We start from the raw sequence: 19,822 nt of genomic DNA on the forward strand, positions 1-19,822 counted from the left end.
TAGATCCATTTGCCAATAACTTTAAAGGGCTATGATTTTTCATTATAACATTTTCATGATGTCTGCTAGCTTCACTTGGCCGCATTCCATCATTAAAATAATGCATGAATATTTGCTCAGTCTAAAATGAATAGAATACACATGAATTATCTACTACCTTTAAATAATGGAAAAATTCATGAGAAATACATTTATTTCTAGTTAAAGATTAAAAAAAATAAGGTTATTTATTTATAATTATAAAAAAAGTTATCACTAATTTTAACTTTCTTTACTGATATTTATATCAGTATAAAATACTGAAAAATTATATTTTCTGTTAGGTATAATCAAGTTGTAATTTATCAAAAAATGTTTGGGTATGTATAGATAAGTGTTAATAATTTGTTTTTGTGGCATGAAACAAGAATAACCTAAGGCCTATTAAAATCATTGTACAATTTTCTCAATGATATAAAACAACAAGTCCATTATAATGTTACATTTTTAAAAATTAAAACCTTTTATTCATTTAACAGTATTTTTTGGAAATAAAAATATCAAAATAAAGTATTGGATTAGTTATGTTCTAGTTAAGATAATATGACCCATATTATATCATTACCTTCTGCATTCATTTTGGACTATATTTATTTTTTACATTAAACCTACAAAATTTAGCAAAAAGCCATACCTTTTATTTTTATTAAATTTCAACAATTGAAAATATTATTTACTTTTGATTCAAACCACTAAATTGATATAATGTTTAATTGATTTAAAACACAATTTTTATATTAATTTTAGGAAATTTATATAATATTTATATAATGAATAACGTTGTTACAATATTTTATTCCTGACAAAATAAGAATCAAAACAATGGAAAATTATTGGTAATAAGTAATAAAATATTTTATGAATACTTTTAGATTTAACATATGTGTATAATATTTTAATATGCAAGCTAAATTTACTATGTTACTAATTTACTATTATGATTAAATATTTTTTTAATTTTGTACTGTATGCTTACTTCTGGATTAATACGTAAATATTTCAATGAACCACTTGTATTGATTGTATGATTATGTTCATTGCTTAGAGTAATTTGTCCACATAAAGGAGGATTTTGCTTTAGATAATCATCATTTTTTCTCGTATTTCTGTTATTTTTTTTAATTAAAATATCAATTTTAGCCTCACACAATGTATTACGTGGAGTTAATTCGTCTAAATTTTTCTTGTATACCTTATTTCTTTGGCTGTGTTGGCACAACCAATATTTATGATACACGACTCTATTAAATACTACAATTAGTATGCTTAAAAATTACGCTATACATTAATATATTTCACTCACCTATCGGGATTTTTTAATTGCCCCTGAACAATCCAATTCGTAGCAGTTATTTCTTTAAATATGCAAAAAAAAATGTCAACGTCCTCTTCATTGTTTAAATTGCATCGTATCACTGATACATTATTTTTTTTACTTTCTACTAATTTGCAATGCAAATCCTTATTAATATTATTGATTCCATCAATTATACAATTAATCATTTTTGCATTGAAATTATAACGTTTAATTTAGAAGCATCTAAAGTTTGATAAAAACAGATTGTGTTAAAATAGATTGTATAAATCTATTAAAAGTCGACCAATAGGAGCGCGGCATTTGATGCGCGCTCTGTAGCGTCTAGGGTTTCATATATCGCCTCCGGTAACCATAGAGCCACCGAGGTTATTGCCGGATGCGTAGGCGTCAATCGTGAATTGGTGGAGGAGTGGTCGGGAATAAGGGCTCGTTTTACAAACGAGATTCCTTTGTCCCGCTCCGAACACGAGAGATGGACACAAATCCAGCCGCTCTTAGAACGCGAAATTTTGGAGTTCCTACCACACGGAGGTTTCAGATCACTCGGGGACTTTCGTATTTCGGTAAACTTCGTCTTACGAATGATGCGGGAAAACCTCGCCGATGGTGGCGGTTTTAGACCGGAACGGACTCAATCACATGATCCCTTTGAGGGAGTGGTGGAGGAGTTGGAGCGGGCGAACCTAATGTCTCGCTGCTTCTCTGCGCTGAGGGGAGGGAGCGTCAATGTGGCCGACTATGTCGCGAATGCCGCTAGATTACCCTCAGCGAGATCCTATCTCGGCACAAGAGTGATCTCACTCTCTTCGCCACAGGTAAGAGTCTAAGAGACGCCGTTGAGGCATATGACTAAACCAACTGGCTATCCCAGAAGGGTGGTAGTGGGTCATGAAACTCGCCCGTGGAGGAACGTAGTCTGCTCGAATTGGTTAATGTGGAACCAATAGGGGAGGACGAAACTATGCAGGGAAAGAAGCGTCCCCGACATCCGATGGCATCGTGACGGTCACCTTGGATGATACACCCTAGAGGTACTAATCTCGTTCGTAGATACACCCGGAAGAGGGTATAAGTCTATTTTATCGGGTACCCTTTTTTTCTCTAAACATTCGTTTTTTTATGTAGATTAATAAAATGCTAAATTTTTCGAGCGGAAGCATGTGGTTCAAAAGTTATAGCGTTTCAAAGTTATCCATTAGTTTATTATCGCATAATAAAAGTGTTCGGTTTTTATCGTCGGGTGGTCGGTTATTATCGACGTGTGATCGTCTACCTGAACTCATATCCTTATGATAATCTATATTTATCGTATAAATTAACCGTTGTTTATCGATTGTGATCGTTTACAATGTCCCAGCAGTATTCGTGAGTATGCTAAACGTGCTAAGGCAGTGTCAAAGTAAATAAATGTAATTATTTTCCGTGTATTAAGTTTTATTTTTTATTAAATTTAATTTAAAAAAATGTTCATATTGTTGATCTTCTTCTTCTTTTTCTACTTCTTGATCTCTATCGTCACAGAAGTTTATTTCAGTGTTGTCAAGATTGTACAATAGGCCTGCATTTTTAAAAAATTCTATGGTGGCATATAATTTTTGTTTTTAAAAACATGTATTTAGCTAGATAACCACCATAGAATTCTTTTTTTCTTCTGTAATTTGGTAAAGAAACTTTTGCATGACGCCAAGTTTTTTCTATGGTATTTGAGTGCGCTCCAGTATCGGGATCAACGAAATTTATTGAGTGGTTGACTTTTAAATGGTTATAACTATGTTCGGTTAACCTATCATACGCCTAAAATTAAAAAAAGAGTGAGTTTGCTATTTTTTTTGTTCTCTTTAGTGTATACCTTCCAACAATCAGAGATGATTGTTGTTCCTGGGAGTATCCAGTCTTTTATCAACGTTATTAAGGTTTCCGATGTCCTATTCTCAACAGGTATTAAAAAACAGTTTCCGCTCTCTCTTTTGTACTCACCGAACACCCATTGACACTCTACTTGGTGACCGCGATGGTATTTTCGACGTCCAAATTTGGATTCTTAGATTTCTACAATAAATCCGGACACTCCTAATTTTTTTTTATTTGTGATCATGACGTCAAAGACCACTTCTCTACAGAAAGAGGTTAGGTTTGGGCTTGATTTTTGTCCTCTGGGGGTTTGGGCGCGTGACTCTCATAGGATGGGGTCCTATGAGAGTCCCGAAGTGGCTCGAATCGGTCACCGGAGCTGGCAGGCGTAGTTGACTTCAATTTAGATGGAAAAACTCATTTTTTTATCACATAATTTTTAAAATCCTTGTTTTTTAAATTATTTTTGGTTTTAGGGTTTTTAGAAATGAGGATATTACGTAATGGTTACGTCATTGTAGTTTTACAATATTTTCATGAAAAAAAAACCCAAAAAATTGACAAAAAAAAACTATTTTAGAGCTATTTTTAATTTTATGACGTTTCAACTTAAAAAAGCTATAACTTTTGAACCAAAAATTACCGTCAATTTTTTCAAACACTTTTGAAAAAAGCATAAAAAAACGAACGTTTTGGAAAAAAAGGGTGCCCGGTAAAATAGACTTTTTCCAGACGCGAAGTGGAGGAAGTGCGGGGAGCTCGCGGCTGCCGACCTATTCAATAAGGACGGTACGCCGCGGTCCAAGCTGGACAGGGCGAGCTTGCAGGCTAGACGGCTTGAGAACATGGTTCTCGTCATGCCGCCGCACGACCATATGAGATCGACCGTGAGGGATCTTATAAGGAGTGTTCGCTCCTTGAACGATCTCGAGCAGACCCGCACTCCGGAGGAGGAGGTTCCGAAATGGCAACGCAAACTGATTTCAAGGTCTGCGTTGACGACCCGGGTACGGAGATCGCCGTCGTGCCAGCTGCAAATGGTGTGATTGCGCCACCTATCTTTCTGCCAGCCACCGCTAAAATGGTCAAGCGGGTTTGGAAAAGGCGCAGGAAGAACAAACTGCAGAGCGATAACGAGGGAAGGGAACCCACTACGGTAGAGGCAGCGTCTCTGCCGGTTCCGCCGCCCTAGACTGTGGCAGCACCTGCGCCACCGTCTCCGGCTACATGGTCGGAGGTGACCAGACGGCAGAAAACGACCAAAACGCCGGCAGACCCTTGCCCGAACCCCGGGCATTCCGCTACTGCGCGAAGACCCGTGATCAAGGCATCAAGGCGAGGGTTCCGAAAACCGAGGTCAATAGTAATGGACCTCTTAAAGAGGGCCAACAATATTCGGCTTTGAACAAGAGGGTCATGTAAAATGTTGACCTCCAGGCGCTGGGTGTTGAGGTCTCCGATACCCGCAGAACTAAGACGGGAGCGGTTCTCCTGGAGGTTCGGGGTACCGGGGCCCAGGCCGACCTGTTGGCTGCGAAGATAAAAGAGGTGCTGGACGGCATGGACGTCCGTGTACATCGCCCAGCGATGTCCGTGGCGTTCATGCTGCTCGATGTGGAAGAGTGGATAGTGGAAGAGGACGTCGTGGGGGCGTTGACCACTATCTTCTCGAAAAAGACAGTGATGGCACCCACCGGTTCGGTGTCCCGTCCGACTGTACGGGAGCGGCAAGGGCCGCTACGCGTGGTGTGAGGTGCCCATTAAGACTTCGCAACCGTTAGTCGGACTGACACGACTCCGGGTGGAATGGGGCACGTGCCGGATACGGGTCCTAAAGGACAAGGGTCCGCGATGCTACAGGTGCCTCGAAAGGGGCCACATGCAAACGTCCTGTAGCGGTCCCGACCGGACGGGCGCGTGCTTCACGTGCAAAGCGGAGGACCACCGGGCAAGGGATTGCCTCAAAAAGGTGGGAGGGCCAAAGAAGCCTACCTAAGGTATCTCCTGTTCTCCTCACCAGTGGCGTGTTTCTATGTGTTTTATGAATTATATGCCGACCCACAGCAAAGCCCACTCCTTGAACCCGGTCAACGGATCCCACTCCAGGATCCGGCTAACGGGGAAGCCACACCACGTTGTAAATAAGCTCTTGATTAACTTCGGGCTGATTCACAACGTGGTGGTGTGAATTTTATAGCGACGTCGGTCGCCCTGAAGCAATACCTCACGGTAGTTCCAGGGCGGCTGACATCATGTGGACTGTGTGAAAAAAAAAAGATTATTATTTTATTGCCCAATTTGTGGTCACGAGATAAAATATGTAGAGTTTAATATCACCGAATATATGGTTCGAACAACTTTTGAGTTAGTTAAAAAAGAAGGAATTTTACCTCAACTCTTAAAAAAAACTGGTAATGTTATAAGTAATGAACTAGCTGAACTCGTTTTAAAATTTAATGACAATGATGAAAAAAGTAGGATTTGCCCTGAAAAAAAAAATTATGTTAATATTAAAATAAATGGTTCAAAGGAGCAATATAAAAAAAGCTTATTACTTTGCAATTTAAATGAATTATATGTGAAATTTAAATTAGTGAATCCAAATTTGAAAATTAGAATATCTAAAACTAAAACGTAAATGATGTATATTGTCTGGATCTTCTGACACATATAATGTGTGTGTCTGTGTTCACCATCAAAATGTAATGCTTATGGTTGAAGGAGCTGGGTTAGAAGCTGGTTATAAATACTATCTAAATTGTTTAGTTTGTAATATTGAAAATTATAATTGTATGATGGGAGAATGCGTTATATGTTTGAATTGGAGTGACAGTTAAAAAAAAATGCATTCTGCAAATTAGATGGTCCAGAAAATATTATATATAAACAATGGGTTAGTACAGATAGAGCTGATTTAGTAACTAATATTTTACCTGTTGATGATTTTATTGATTCATTAAGTGAAAAATTATGTAATTTAAAAAATCATCATTATACATCAAAAATTCAAGCAAGATATTTCAAAAATTCTAAAGAATATTTATCAACTACAGATTGTATAGTTCTTGCCGATTTTTCGGAGAATTATAGTTTTATCATACAAGATGAAATACAAAATTATCATTGGGCTAATAAACAGGCTACCCTCCATCCTTTTGTTTTTTATTACAAAACTGATAATGAAGTTAAATACAGATGCTTATGTGTTATAAGTGACCACTTTGAACATAATACGGTAGCAGTACACGCATTTCAAAAATATTTAATAAGTGATTTAAAGACAATATGACCTTTAACAAAAAAAAATATATATTTTAGTGACGGTGTCGGCAGTCAATATAAGAATAAAAAAAATTTTATGGATATAAGCTATCATAGTGAAGATTTTGAAATTGAAGCTGAGTGGAATTTTTTTGCGTCCTGCCACGGAAAAAATGCAAGTGATGGTGTTGGTGGCACAACAAAAAGAAAAGTTACTAAGCATAGTATACAGAGTGTGCGTGAAAATCATATATTAACTTCAGAAACAATGTACATTGTACATTGTACAATTATTATATTGAAAATATAACAGGAAAAAAATATTTTTTCGTTCCTACAAGTGAAGTTAATTAACATGAAAAATAGTTAAAACGAAGATTTGAAAATGCTAAAACAATTCCAGGGCGAAGGAAATACATAGAATAGTACCTTTGAATAAAAATTTGATAAGGTGTTATGAAACTTTATCTTCCCCTCAATATCAAAATATAATATGTTCAAAGTAAAATATATATATTTTGTGTGTAATTCTCTGTTATAAAACTTGTATATTATAAATTCTTTAATATTTTAATTATTTAATTATTATTTGTAAATAGTAATTAATAAATTTATAATTAACTATAAATTAAAAAATAATAAATATACAATGTCAATTAGAAAAGAATATTTAAATATACAGTTTTTGCAATGATTTACAATATAATAAATTTAAAAAAAGGGATTTTTCAAAACTAATTTTATATCGGTTCCGGTAAAATACCAAAGGTGAAATTTTTACCATAGAAAGTCAACATGTGTAACAATGTTGTGTGAACTTTTTATGATTCAATTTTCTGTCCCCTCATAGAAAAACTAAGTTAAAGTTGCCTAAAAATCGTTATTTTAGAATTTTGAACTTTTTTATACTTGTGTTATTAAAAAAAGACCAAAGTAAAAAACTTCCCTTTGGTAAGTCCTCCTGGCAATGAATGACTCTTTGCGCAGTTCCGCTATCTCCTGAGTCCACCAATGCGCCGGTCTTTTGCCTCCATGGTAGGACTTACGTGGCATAGATGAGTCACAAGCCGCTTTTAGGTAACTGGTTAGCGCTTCGTGAGAACCTGCTGCAATACCCTCGCTACTATAGTCAGCAGAGTAGCTATTCTCTAGAAAAATATCGAGCTGCTCCTGGTTGAATTTTCTCCAACTCCAACCCGTAACCTGCGGCCGATCCGATCTCGGTTCTCTTGCCGCTAAGTCAAACTGAATATATCTATGATCGCTCGCCGTCTCTATGTCCAAAACTGCCCAATTTGTGGTTTTGTGCCGCAGCTCTCTTGATACCAAAGTGACATCTAAGATGGATTCCTGCGGCGCTCTCACAAAAGTTGGCTTTCTCTCCTCGTTGCAGACCACGAGATTCAAGGACGAAATGACGTCCGCCAAAACATTCCCTCTGGGATCTGACGATGGGCAGCCCCATTCCGGTCTCTTAGCATTAAAATCACCAGCCAAGACCACCCGCTTACCAGCGTCCCTCACGCTCTCTGTTATTTTGTCCAACAGCAATATGAACTCCTCTATCAATACATTCGGTGAACAATATACACTGTAAATTCTGACACCCTGCATTTCCACCCATCTGAATCCATCTTCTGCGGGACTTACCTCCTGTACCGCCGCTCCATGACCAATGTATATAGCTGATCTGTTAGATGTGTCGCTATACCACCCTCTATCTTCACCAGCATTTCTGTACTGTTCGCTTATTATCGCTACTTGCATTTGTCGTTCCGCCACTGTGTGTAGCATCAGATCTTGCGCTACTCTACCCCTCCCTAGATTTATTTGCAAAATTTTGATCATTGGACGATCGTATGGCTCTCCTTCCACAATAGCTCCTGGAACACCTCCCGAAATCCAGTGGACTCCCGACATTCTTTAACAAAATGACCTAATTGTCCACACCCTCGGCAGCACTTGGATCTATCTACCCCTTGACATTCTCGAGTTTCGTGGCCTCCCGCAAAGCAACGGAAGCACCGTTTGTTGTCCTTCCAAAGACGCATCTTGCAATACACATATCCTACTCTAATGCGGCCAATTTCAGCAGCTTTATTAGCCGCTTCGACTCCAACTGTCACTATGGCCATTTTTTGACCCCTAGTTGTGTCCCTCAGTGATACTTTAACTTCCCCAATTGATCCAGTTGCCAGCGTAAACTCTTCCGCTACCTCCTCCATTGTCGTCACCCCGTCGAGACCAAAAATTCCTACTCTAGCTGTTTGTTTGAGCGTGGATACACTGCCGCTGTCGCCTACAGCTTGACTCAACACCTCATTAATACTTCCTAGGTTGGTCGAGCCCCTGTTCATCACTACTAACAGGTGGCCCGCCTCCGACTTCCGCATCGATACAATTTCCTCCTTATATTCTTTGAGTGCCGGGGCAGCTCTCACCTTCTTCAGGGCTTCTATGTATGACATGGTTCCTGTTTTCACCATCACTGCAGGTTGTTTGTGCCTTACTGGCTTCGATTTGCTCATTTCAGGATTCCTCCCGGCCGCCTCTGCCGCTGACCTGCTAATAACTTGTAATCCGTGTCCAAGAGGCTGTTTCTCCCTGCCACTGGTCATGGCTGCTTTTATCTGACCATCCAAGTGTCCGTCTTCCCTATGCAAAGTGTGCACCTTCATAGTAGATTTCAACTCCTCCAAAGAATCCAATATTTTGTCTAATTTCCCTTCAGCGGGCACTCCTTCCTGCACCACAGTGTTATCCAACCCTTCCATGATTTTTCTTTGCCAAACTTTTCTAGTCTTGTCTGCAAGATCCCTGGTTTCCTTTACCTTTGAGTAACACAAAGTAATATTCCCTATACCAGTTTTAATCTTGCTGTGTACGGTCCTCGCTTCAGGTAGTTTAAGGAAGTTTCTTATTTCCTCAATTCTCCTACCCAATGTATCCAGTTCCCTTTTTTATCACTCGCTAATTCCCTCAATAGGGTGGTTGCGTTTTCCAACGTATCACTCTCCAGGCTATCCACCCATCTAATCCTTTGTTTCTTCACTTGCGACTCCACCAGTCTGTCAATAACCACGTCCATCGGAGCAACACCATCACCCCCACTTCCAGTAGCTTTCCTCGCTGTGCCCCGATCAATTTCCATTGCCGAATCCGAAGTCATCGTCAGCGTAATCAGATCGTGCTCAGACCTATTTTCTCTCCCCTGACTTAGCTCCATTTCGTTTGTTCGTCCCCAAAGAGTGTGGGCTGCCTCTAAAGCCCGTATTACCCTTCTAAGACGTCAGATTTCCACTAGAATTGTCACTCCGTGGTAAAAGTGTACACCTGAGGTGTCCACCAAATTTAGGGCCAATCGGCCCAAAATTGGGGAAAATCCCTAGAAAGGGATTTTATCACTACGAAGTGAGGGCGTACCTCCTAGAGAATCCGAAAACAAAATTTTTTCCGAAAAAACCAACTTCCTAGCTCCAATACCAACCGAGATAGAGCTAACTCAAAAAGTGAGGTGGGGGGGTCAAATCCCACTTTCTGGTGGTGATTCGCCAGCAGCCCACTGGATGTTTGCCACCGGTCCGGTCGATGTCGAAGGTATATTGAATGTGCTATGCACTTTCTAAGCTTCCGGGGGGTGGGGTAGCTAAGAAAAATCGACTAAGTCCAAATACTCCGCGTACGTTATAGCGAACGCCGTACTGTTGTACCACCAGGGCTTACCTAGAAATGGTACAACTAACACACACACGAATATGGATGCCACCAGTAGGCCGTTGGCGTGGCCGTCGGCTCTATTCTAAAACCACGTGTTTGTAATACTTACATATTACGTAGCCTGTGCCAAACTCAGTAATAGTTAATTACGTGTAACACGTTCAATTTTGGTCGGACCGACTCGAAAACGACACCGGTCCGAACGCGCACTTTTTAGCACGTTTCAAAATTTTAATTTCAAAAAACTGTTAACTAGAACGCTAGTAATAATAGAAACACAGCGGAGCGACGCATAAACACATGTTCACTGTACAACAGCCACCGCCATTCATTGCCATGAGGACTTACCAAAGGGTGAGAAAGCGCAGGGGTCAAGACGAGTGCAGGTATCTACAAATTGCAGCTAAGGGGCTCTAAAAAATCTTAGGATAGCTATCAGGAAGAGTCAGGAGGAGAGCTGGAAAAAGCTGTGCGAGACGGTGGAGGATCGTCCTTGGGGTATTCCGTACCGTATAGTTATGAAGAAAATGGTTGGTAGAAGACCTATACCTGGACTGACATTGCCAGGCCGGTTACAGAGCATTCTACGGGGACTTTTCCCCGTCAGACCGATGGTCGATTGGCATATATGTGAGGATCAAGCTGAAATAGAGGAAGTGTCAGAAAGCGAGATCAAAGAAATTGCACAAGCTCTACCATCGAATAAAGCGCCCGGCCCGGACGGCATTCCGGACTTCATATTAAAGGCGTTATGTACCAAGAAACCGAAAGAAGTGGCAGAAGTTTGTAATAATTGCCTCAGAAGGGGGTGCTTTCCAGATAAATGGAAAGAATCCAGACTGATACTGATCAGGAAAAAGGACAAGCCGCTAGATCTACTGTCTTCCTACAGGCCACTGAGTCTAGTGAACACCATTGGGAAGTTGTTTGAAAGGGTGTTGAAGAGACGACTGGAGAAGCACCTCGCGCAACCTTCATTCCAAATCTCGGAAAACCAGTTTGGATTCATGAGGAGGAGATCAACTATCGACGCCCTGGAGAGGGTGAAGGATATAGTCCACGCGGCGAATGACGGCCCGCCGAGACGGAGGAAACTATGTGGTTTGGTGTCATTGGATATTGCGAATGCATTCAATTCCGCCCCATGGGAGAAGATAGGAGAAGCTCTAGGAAGGAAGAAAGTACCCTCATACCTGAGGATAGTGTTACGGGAGTACTTTAGGGACAGAAAACTCCACACGGACGAGGGGAAATTGGATGTGTTGTGCGGTGTCCCCCAAGGATCCACTATTGGACCATTGCTGTGGAACATTTTCTACGATGAGATACTGGGCATAGCATTGCCGGAAGGTTTTCACATGGTGGCGTTTGCAGACGACCTTGCCATCATAGGCACTGCCTCCAGTAGTTCTATGTTGGAAGAAGAGATGAACTTTGTACTATTACGCGTAAGCAGATGTATGGTGAGTAACGGATTGCGGCTTTCTTGTGGCAAGACGGAGGCGATTATGCTAACTAAGAAGCGAGGATACATTAGACCGAATTTCACAATACAGGGACACCAAATAGCGATAAAGAAACATATTGTGTACCTGGGAGTGGTGCTCAGTGCAAATCTAGGTTACAAGGAACACATCACAAGGAAAAGAGCAAAAGCGCTGGTTACCGCTTCTGCCTTGGCGAGGCTGATGCCGAACATAAGGGGACCCAGTCCGGACAGGAGGAGGCTGCTAGCATCCGTGGTCAATAGTCTGCTGCTCTATGCAGCCCCTATATGGAGCCCCTCTTTGGTGTACACAAACCACAGGCAATTACTCCTGAGCCCGCAGCGTGCCATCGCATTAAGAGTGGTCAGTGCCTACAGGACAGTGTCGACGGAGGCGATTATGGTGGTGGCCGGGGTAACACCAGCACACTTACTTGCACGCAGCCGGAGCAGGTTGAGGCAAGCAGAACGTTCAGGGGAGGCATATCTTACGCAAACGATGCAAGAGGACGTCATGGAATGGTGGCAGGCTGAATGGGAGCTTATGACTTTGGAAGCATACCTGAATGCACAAGTCACACCGGAGAGCATGGTTCGAATCATGCTGAGGAGCAGACAGGATTGGGATCTGGTAAGGACATACGTGGAGAACATACTGGTGACAAAAGAGTGCGAGGAAAGGCGGAGGCAGGGTACGTGACTCGAAGGTGGCGGTCTGGTGAGACGACCTAAGAAGATAAATGGACAGATCAGGGAGCAGGGCTCAAAACTGTATATTTGTAATGTAAATAATGTACATAAATAATGTACAGTAGAATTAAGATAATAAATGTAGCAAAATAAGAATGTTTAGTATTAGAATAGATTAAAAACATAGCAAATGTAAAAGGAGTTATTAAAATAAATAAACGATGGCATCTCGGGGGAAAGCAAAGCAAAGGCAGTACTCCCCCCTGATGTCGATTCAAAGATAAAAAAAAAAAAAAAACACATCATAGTGAAATGAATTCCTTTCAGCTTCGAATCGAAGCTAAAAAAGTACAGAATGTTTGCTGAAACGAATATTATTAAGTCAATAATTTCAAGTTAATAAATAAANAAAAATTGCATTTCAATGTTAATTTTAATTTTAAAAATGTCATTTTTTTACAAAAACAAAAAAAAAGCCTTTTTAAAAATTACTTAAAAAATTAAAAATACTATTGTTAATTACTAGACATGTTAGAAGACCTGATAATGAAAAAGTAGTGAAATTTTCAAGTCTTTAGTATTGACGCTTAATCCAAATAAAAGAAGTTGGCCGCACAGTTGATTTGTAGTAAACACAAAAATAAGACTAATGTAAAGTCTCACTGGTGATTATATGAAACCAGAAGGAAAACTAATGCAAAGCTGCATTGGTGATTAAATAATATTATATATATATATATATAGTTCGTTCTGGCGGGTTTTAATATAACTCCCACATTAGTGATACCGCACTGTAGTATCCGCCTAAGATGTAGAATAAGTCAAAGTCTCGGTACAGACGACGATAAACGTTGTAAAATAAAACAAACCAAAAGGCAGAAAAAAGAAACAGAGAACACAAAACGGAGTCGTGTAACCAGTTAGGTGTACGTCGAAAACGGAACAGAACTAGTGATGGGTCGTTCACAAACGAACGGGTCATATCAGTGAACGAGTTGATCCGGATCGCAAAAAAAATAGATATCGTTCATTCGTTCATACGTTCGTTCGTTTCACGCAATATATCGGACACACTGTTTCATGATTCGTTCATTTACTGAACGTTTACCTGCACTTCGGTTAAAACCTATGCCTAACCTTATATTCTTATAATATAAAAATTTAAAAAAAAAACGAAGAATATATTCTTTATAAGTATATACTTGTTGCGCCATGACACTCCTAAATTAACGGTTGGCGTCAATAACTTATAAGGATCATGTGGACCGATAATACTTAACCTAAAAATTAAGTACATAACCTTTAAATGATTAGTTTATATATTTAAATGATGTTGTGGCCTTATGAGCTAAGGGATACAACAAATACTCTCTCTGGTGTTTGGGTATTGAATGATGCTATAGCTGATCTGCCTCCTTCATGAATCACATGAGCTGTACATTGACTTGTTCATCTGAGCTGATATTCTCCATTTCATTGAATCCTCTGCACAGGACAGCAGTACTTTAAAACTGTAGAATAGTGTCTACATTGTTCATAGCAACAATGTGGGTTTTATTTGAGAGCACAATTATGAACAGAGCACTGTATGAGCTTAGTTAATAACCATCTACGGTATGTAGAAGTACGTAGAGCACGTTAAAACGGGATCCCACCTTTGCCACGAACTGATGATGCTCCGACATTTACATACTTCGACATTTGACGAAGTAGTAATTATTACGAACATCTGGTACTCCGACTATATGATACCATAGGTAACTATAACCACGACGGATTTTACTTCGACATTTAATAAAAAATAAAATGTGGTAAAAACTCCGATATATCGATAGTTTAATTAGTTCGATTATGCATTGATAGTTGTGTTATATTTTGATTGTATTGTTACATAATAGCGCGCATCGATCTATTGCGTAATACATTTTAGTGACGCCTTTGTGCATGTTGCAACGTCAGAGCAAGTGACTCTAACGTTTTTATGTTTTGAATTCTTAATGGGTAAGTACATACTACATTATTAAATTAATCATATTATTATTAATAATGATATAAAATTTAATTAAATATTTCCTTTTAAATCAATATTTATTTGCTACTGTAGTTATTATACAATAGCATACATTTTGCTTATTATTTTCTGTTACATTTTCTATAACAAATATGTTCTGTAGAAATTTTCAGTGCAATTATATTAGTGATTAATTCTTAAATGTGAATTATTTGAAAATAATGACTGATATAAACATAAAATTGTTAATATTTGTACAATAAAAGTGGGTTGTTCTGTGGTAAATTGGGTATTTTTGTCTAATTTGACCACCCGGATAAGTGTCAAAATTCTAACTATGATGTGAAAATCACTGGTGAAACACTAACTAACGAGTAGTCGGTCAGATTCCATTTTATATTATACAAACTGTCATTAACAATTAACAATTATTTGATGTTATTGAATTGGTAATGAATAAATGGTATGTATGGTATAATAAACGGATGGTAATAAATAAATACTTTCAAAAATGAATTCAAGTAACAACACTTTCTAGTACTTAAAATATTACATATGAATTAACCAATAACATTTACATAAATTTATAAATTCTAAATATTTACAAAATACATAGGTACACGACAGTTAAAATTAGCAACATTGTTTGAATAATAAATAATATAAAAAGTGTTATAAAGTATATTAGAAAAATTATTCAAATATTTAAAATCTATTACTTGTGATGGTATTTTCACAATTCTATAGATAGCATAATAATAAATAAATAATTTTGGTGTTATACCAATTAAGATAAAAAGATGTGTATAAATATATAAAATGTTTATGGATTTTGGTAATTTATATAAAAGTAATATGTAATTACTAATTAATTTAACACGTATTATTGGAAACAAAATGGTATATAATAACATTAAGTAATAAAAATTTGTACAATATCATCCAGTTTCTTGGCATACATCACATTCATCTGGTGGAATATTCATACAATCTTTGCAGTACCAGCCATGACCACAGCTCTTCAGCACATAACGAATGCCATCCGGAGCATCACTGTAACATCTCAAACACAACAGGCAGCGTGTTCCCGTTGGATCCAAAAGACTGTTTCCAATGGGTGACACTTTTAAATCTATGTTCAAAAAACAGTAACTTTTGCGAATTAGTCATTTCAGTTCTGGGTAATCTAGTTGAGAATGCATACCGTTATATCCATGCCTATTTTGGATGTCGATTTTCAGAGGTTCGATATCTTGACATTTACAAATAGAGCATGTTTTGAGCCTGGCTAAGCATCTTCAACAGCACCATCCATGGCCACAAGGTACTATAACATTAATGGAATCCACCTCTCTTCTCCATCCCTGACATACAATGCATTGATCATTGGGTTCTTCATCTAAAAATATTTTGTGTTTTAAGTGTGTTATAATTTGTAACATTTGATTTTTAAATTTAATGTGCCATTAAAAAATAGAACTTTGATCTAACAATGAATTCTTTATTACCAGGATTTATTGCAATTAGCCGCTTTCTCGGTTGGCCACTAGTAGAAGGTTACATACCTTACATCTGTGTAAAAAAAATATATAATACTTAAAATTTTAATTTTCCTTGAAATTTTATTAATAAAAAAAAAAAAATCTAATTACCTGTTCCTGTTAGCCCAATGTCAACAATCTAAAAGAAATATATATTTTTTTATTTCAATGAAAATCATTTAATTAGATTTTAAAACCATGCACAATACCTTCATCGTTTGGACCCACTTCAACTATCTCAATCTCTAAACGGTTACATTAAAAAATTAATCTTGTTTTTTATTATATATTCACTATTATGATTACAATTCAGTTACCTCCAAATGCAGGCAGCTGTGGCAAAGGCTGTGGAGGATGAGTCTGAGAGTTTCTGCTGCCCCTTGGTCTTCTTCCTCTTTGACTTCTGCGTGTTGGGCTCTGGCAAACAATGTTAATGCCTAATATTTTTGTAATAAGTAAGTTAAAAGGTAATTATGATTAAATCAGACCTTATTATACTTATAATTTATTTAATCAATGCTCTAATATTAATGTTTATATTATAATTTTTTGTCTGAGATTTGTAGCCGTTGATAAAAATTGTCAGTTATTTTGAAAATATAATTATTTGTGTTAGGATATTATATCTTGTTTTAATATAGTTTAATTAAGCCTAGTTTATAGTCAAATATTTGAATTTATACGTATAACATTTACTATACGCTTTAGAGTTATGAGCCTCAAGGCTAAGTATAAACCAGTTACTCAGTCAATCCACATGTGTAATTATTTATTTATGTTAGATACTTGTAGTAAGATTTAATACTTATGATTTTTTTGGTCAAATTCTCTAAGTATTCAAAAAGAAAACCATAAATTTGTGTTATTTATAAATTAAAATTTAATATTCTAAGCTTTACAAGTAAGCTTCTATATTACTTTAGATTTATTACTTTAATATCCACTTTTACAGGTCGTGTATCCTCATCAACCTTAATATGCAAAAATCAATCAAGCTATTTATTTATTAATTATTTAAATTATCATAAACATTAATGTTGTTTTTCATACCCTCTACAACAACTGGTCTCTGCTGTGTGCTGCCTGTATATCTTCTTCCAGCCCGCCGTCCGCCTTGTCTACCTACTCTTGTTTGTATAGACACATGAGATCTACTTTGGATAATCCCGATCGGCTGGTCACTGATTGGTGGTGGACTTAAAGGTGTAAGTGTCAGTGGTTGCGCAGGATTTTCATCTAAAGTCACAGGAAAATAACATTTTAAAATGTATAGACTGCATGGAAAAATCATTGTCGAATGATATTTTCTCAAGCTGATAGTTCTGATCTAGAGTAGAGATTGTACTTCTAATAATATAAAAATATAATTGTACTAATATATTGTCCTGTAACATTGATTTTGGTTGACATAATTAGGTACTACCTGGCTTAAAATTGATACTGGTTACGCTAATTTATACAAGAAGTTTGTTTAATTTTCATAGCTATATATAATATACTTGGTTATAAAGTTATATTATTTAAATTGTTTTATAATTTACCTGTTTTATTACCTTCATTGGATTTATAGTAAGATTGCTGGTATAAAATATATATCTAAGCCGACATTTTCTTTTTTAACACATGATTTTAGTGAATCAATTATAAACTATGATATTAAAATATATTCATTTTTTACCAATAGGTATTGGTCCAACATGGCCCTCCCAGTAACCGTGGGCTGCATTGGCCACTCTTCTCAAAAAGGCAGACACGTCATAACGACCCAAAACTATCTGCTGCATAGCATTGGCAATCAGACCATTATTTCTATCTCTACTGGTAAGTCTGAATCTACGAACCTCAAAACAAAACAAGTATGTAATAATATCAAGTATGCATAACCAATTTTTTTATTTTTAAATTTGATTTACTTGTTGGCCGTTAATAGTTTGATAAAATTCCCTTCTGACCCTCTTCTCAAAACAACGTAACTTTTCTGTTTTAAATTCATAAATGTGCAAGTTACATTATTAGTGTAATAATAAATTATAATGTTATTTATAATTTAAATATTATATTCATTTGTATATTTATGTATTGATGCTATTTTATTTAGTGTTATCTGCAATAAAAATAACAAATTATGTAATTTATTGTATTTATATGTCTAAGTACCATAAAATGGCCACATTGGTGAATGACGCCCAAACATTGTAAGGAGAGTACTGTGGAAACTTTCCAAGTAATTATTTGTACGTATGCTGAAGCCATAAACTGAGAATCCTTGAGGTCCAATTGTGTCTATCCAATAATTTTGGATATAGTGCAATAGGACCTCAAGGTCAAAAAAAAGGTTCACCGCTACTGCCAGAGTTATTATTTGTGCTAACCCACCAGTTATCTGAAAAGACTCTGGAAGGTCATCAATCGGTTCTGGAGGCAAATGAGGTAATGCCATGATCTGAAGAGAATTAAAAAAATGTAATATGTTCACAATCAATAGCAAGTAAATTTAAATACCATTCTAACTATTGTTGCTGCGTGATAGTTGGTTTTTACCAAATCGAGCAGATTATGTGTTTGTATATATCTAATAATACACTGAAATAAAATTAAAAAAATTATTTATGAAATTTATCCTTAAATCATGCTGATAGATATGAACTTCAACCTGGTTGAAGTGAAACCAGCACCCTATTAAAGTGCTTTCTGGCGCCACTCTTTTAACAGCATTCCTCATTGCTGTTTCAAAGTCTGTAATTACAACAATACTCTCCCAGTTTATCAAAGAAAATGGCAAATCACCCTCAAAAATGGCCATAACCTAATGTACGCTGCTTCTGTTCTGCTATTCATTAAAGCATAAACAACAGGAATAGACTGGAATAATAAATAACAGTGATAATTTACTAATGTATTCCAAAAAGTAATTATTATTAATTAAATAATGATTTTTTTTTATCTCACTATATTGTCCATAATGATATGAATTGTAACCAGCTGTTCTATATCACTTGGACTTTTGGGCAGCACTCCAAATGTCCCATCTACGGCTACCATATTAGATGTCCTCAAATAAGGGGCATAGTTTCCTAAAAAAGAAAGATTGGCAAAAACTAGACCAACAAATATTTCTTCCTGTCCGTTGAGGTACATCAGAGGACCTTGGTAGAATGGACTATTATCGTCCAGAACTGATATGAGCCTACCAGTCCACTCTTCAGACCTGATAATCTCCCCCACATTAACCAGAGATGTTGGCACAGGAGGTTGGTTTTTCCTCCATACGTTCCTCATCATCCTTAGTGAGCACTCTGGATTTTTTTCGCATTAGGATATCTAAGTAAAAAAAAAAACCCAGCACAGTGGGGTCGCGGCATAGTGGGGATGTTGCATAGTTGGGTCCAGTATAGATTTAATCTGACAGTGATTAAAATCACTATCATAAGAAACGCTTCGATGCAAATCAGTAGATAGTGTTTAATTCTAAGAAATTGGTGGATAATTACAAAAGCTACATTATCTGCTAGTTTCTTATTAATACCCTGATTAAGATAAAGTATGTCGAATGAAAAAGGGATTATTAAAAAATATTATTTCTCATAAAAAAATTGTGTTGATTCGTACACTTTTCAATGAGTTATAGCATTATAAAGTTAAAAATGTAACCAACCCAACCCAACATCAACTCCTATTTCCTTAATTATATCCAGATTAGTAATTATTTTAATTATATATTATATAATTTTTATAATTAATTATTTTCAAATTATTATTGATTTTTAATATGTTAAAAGTAATCATTTTGAACCTACTTCTTTTTGTTCTTTAAAGTGAAAGTTTTAATAAAAAAAAAATGAATTTATTACCATAACTTTTAACTCAACTTGCAAGTTTGAAATAAATATTATTAAATAGAAAAAAAT

General features: G+C 36.7%; 3 protein-coding genes, 2 long non-coding RNA genes and 1 pseudogene across 9 annotated transcripts in view; 3 read left to right on the plus strand and 3 right to left on the minus strand.

The window, feature by feature from the left end:
• Positions 1-1,563, minus strand: part of LOC126903141 (uncharacterized) — a 7,316-nt gene extending 5,753 nt beyond the window's left edge. The window contains exons 1-3 of the mRNA XM_050681156.1: positions 1,343-1,563; positions 1,016-1,280; positions 21-121 (exon numbers count right to left, since the gene is read on the minus strand). Of these exons, the coding sequence (XP_050537113.1) occupies positions 21-121; positions 1,016-1,280; positions 1,343-1,542 (566 nt within the window). The 5' untranslated portion in view covers positions 1,543-1,563. The remainder of the gene's footprint in view (positions 1-20; positions 122-1,015; positions 1,281-1,342) is intronic.
• LOC126903091 (uncharacterized protein C05D11.1-like) overlaps positions 1-19,822 on the plus strand; it is a 234,923-nt gene that overhangs the window by 187,246 nt on the left and 27,855 nt on the right. The window lies entirely within an intron of this gene.
• On the plus strand, positions 14,259-15,701 carry LOC126903144 (uncharacterized). Its single transcript, XR_007703427.1, has 3 exons — positions 14,259-14,363; positions 15,320-15,521; positions 15,615-15,701. It is a non-coding gene; the product is annotated as an uncharacterized LOC126903144 (long non-coding RNA).
• On the minus strand, positions 15,646-19,196 carry LOC126903108 (uncharacterized; annotated as a pseudogene).
• LOC126903143 (uncharacterized) overlaps positions 17,979-19,822 on the plus strand; it is a 5,730-nt gene continuing 3,886 nt past the window's right edge. The window contains exon 1 of the long non-coding RNA XR_007703426.1: positions 17,979-18,138. This is a non-coding gene — a long non-coding RNA (uncharacterized LOC126903143). The remainder of the gene's footprint in view (positions 18,139-19,822) is intronic.
• Positions 19,199-19,822, minus strand: part of LOC126903139 (uncharacterized) — a 5,851-nt gene continuing 5,227 nt past the window's right edge. Inside the window, exon 4 of the mRNA XM_050681152.1 lies at positions 19,199-19,235. Coding sequence (XP_050537109.1) covers positions 19,199-19,235 — 37 coding nt within the window. The remainder of the gene's footprint in view (positions 19,236-19,822) is intronic.

This window comes from Daktulosphaira vitifoliae, unplaced genomic scaffold (genome assembly GCF_025091365.1).
Source record: "Daktulosphaira vitifoliae isolate Bord-2020 unplaced genomic scaffold, ASM2509136v1 Scaffold_3, whole genome shotgun sequence".
NCBI lineage: Eukaryota > Metazoa > Arthropoda > Insecta > Hemiptera > Phylloxeridae > Daktulosphaira > Daktulosphaira vitifoliae.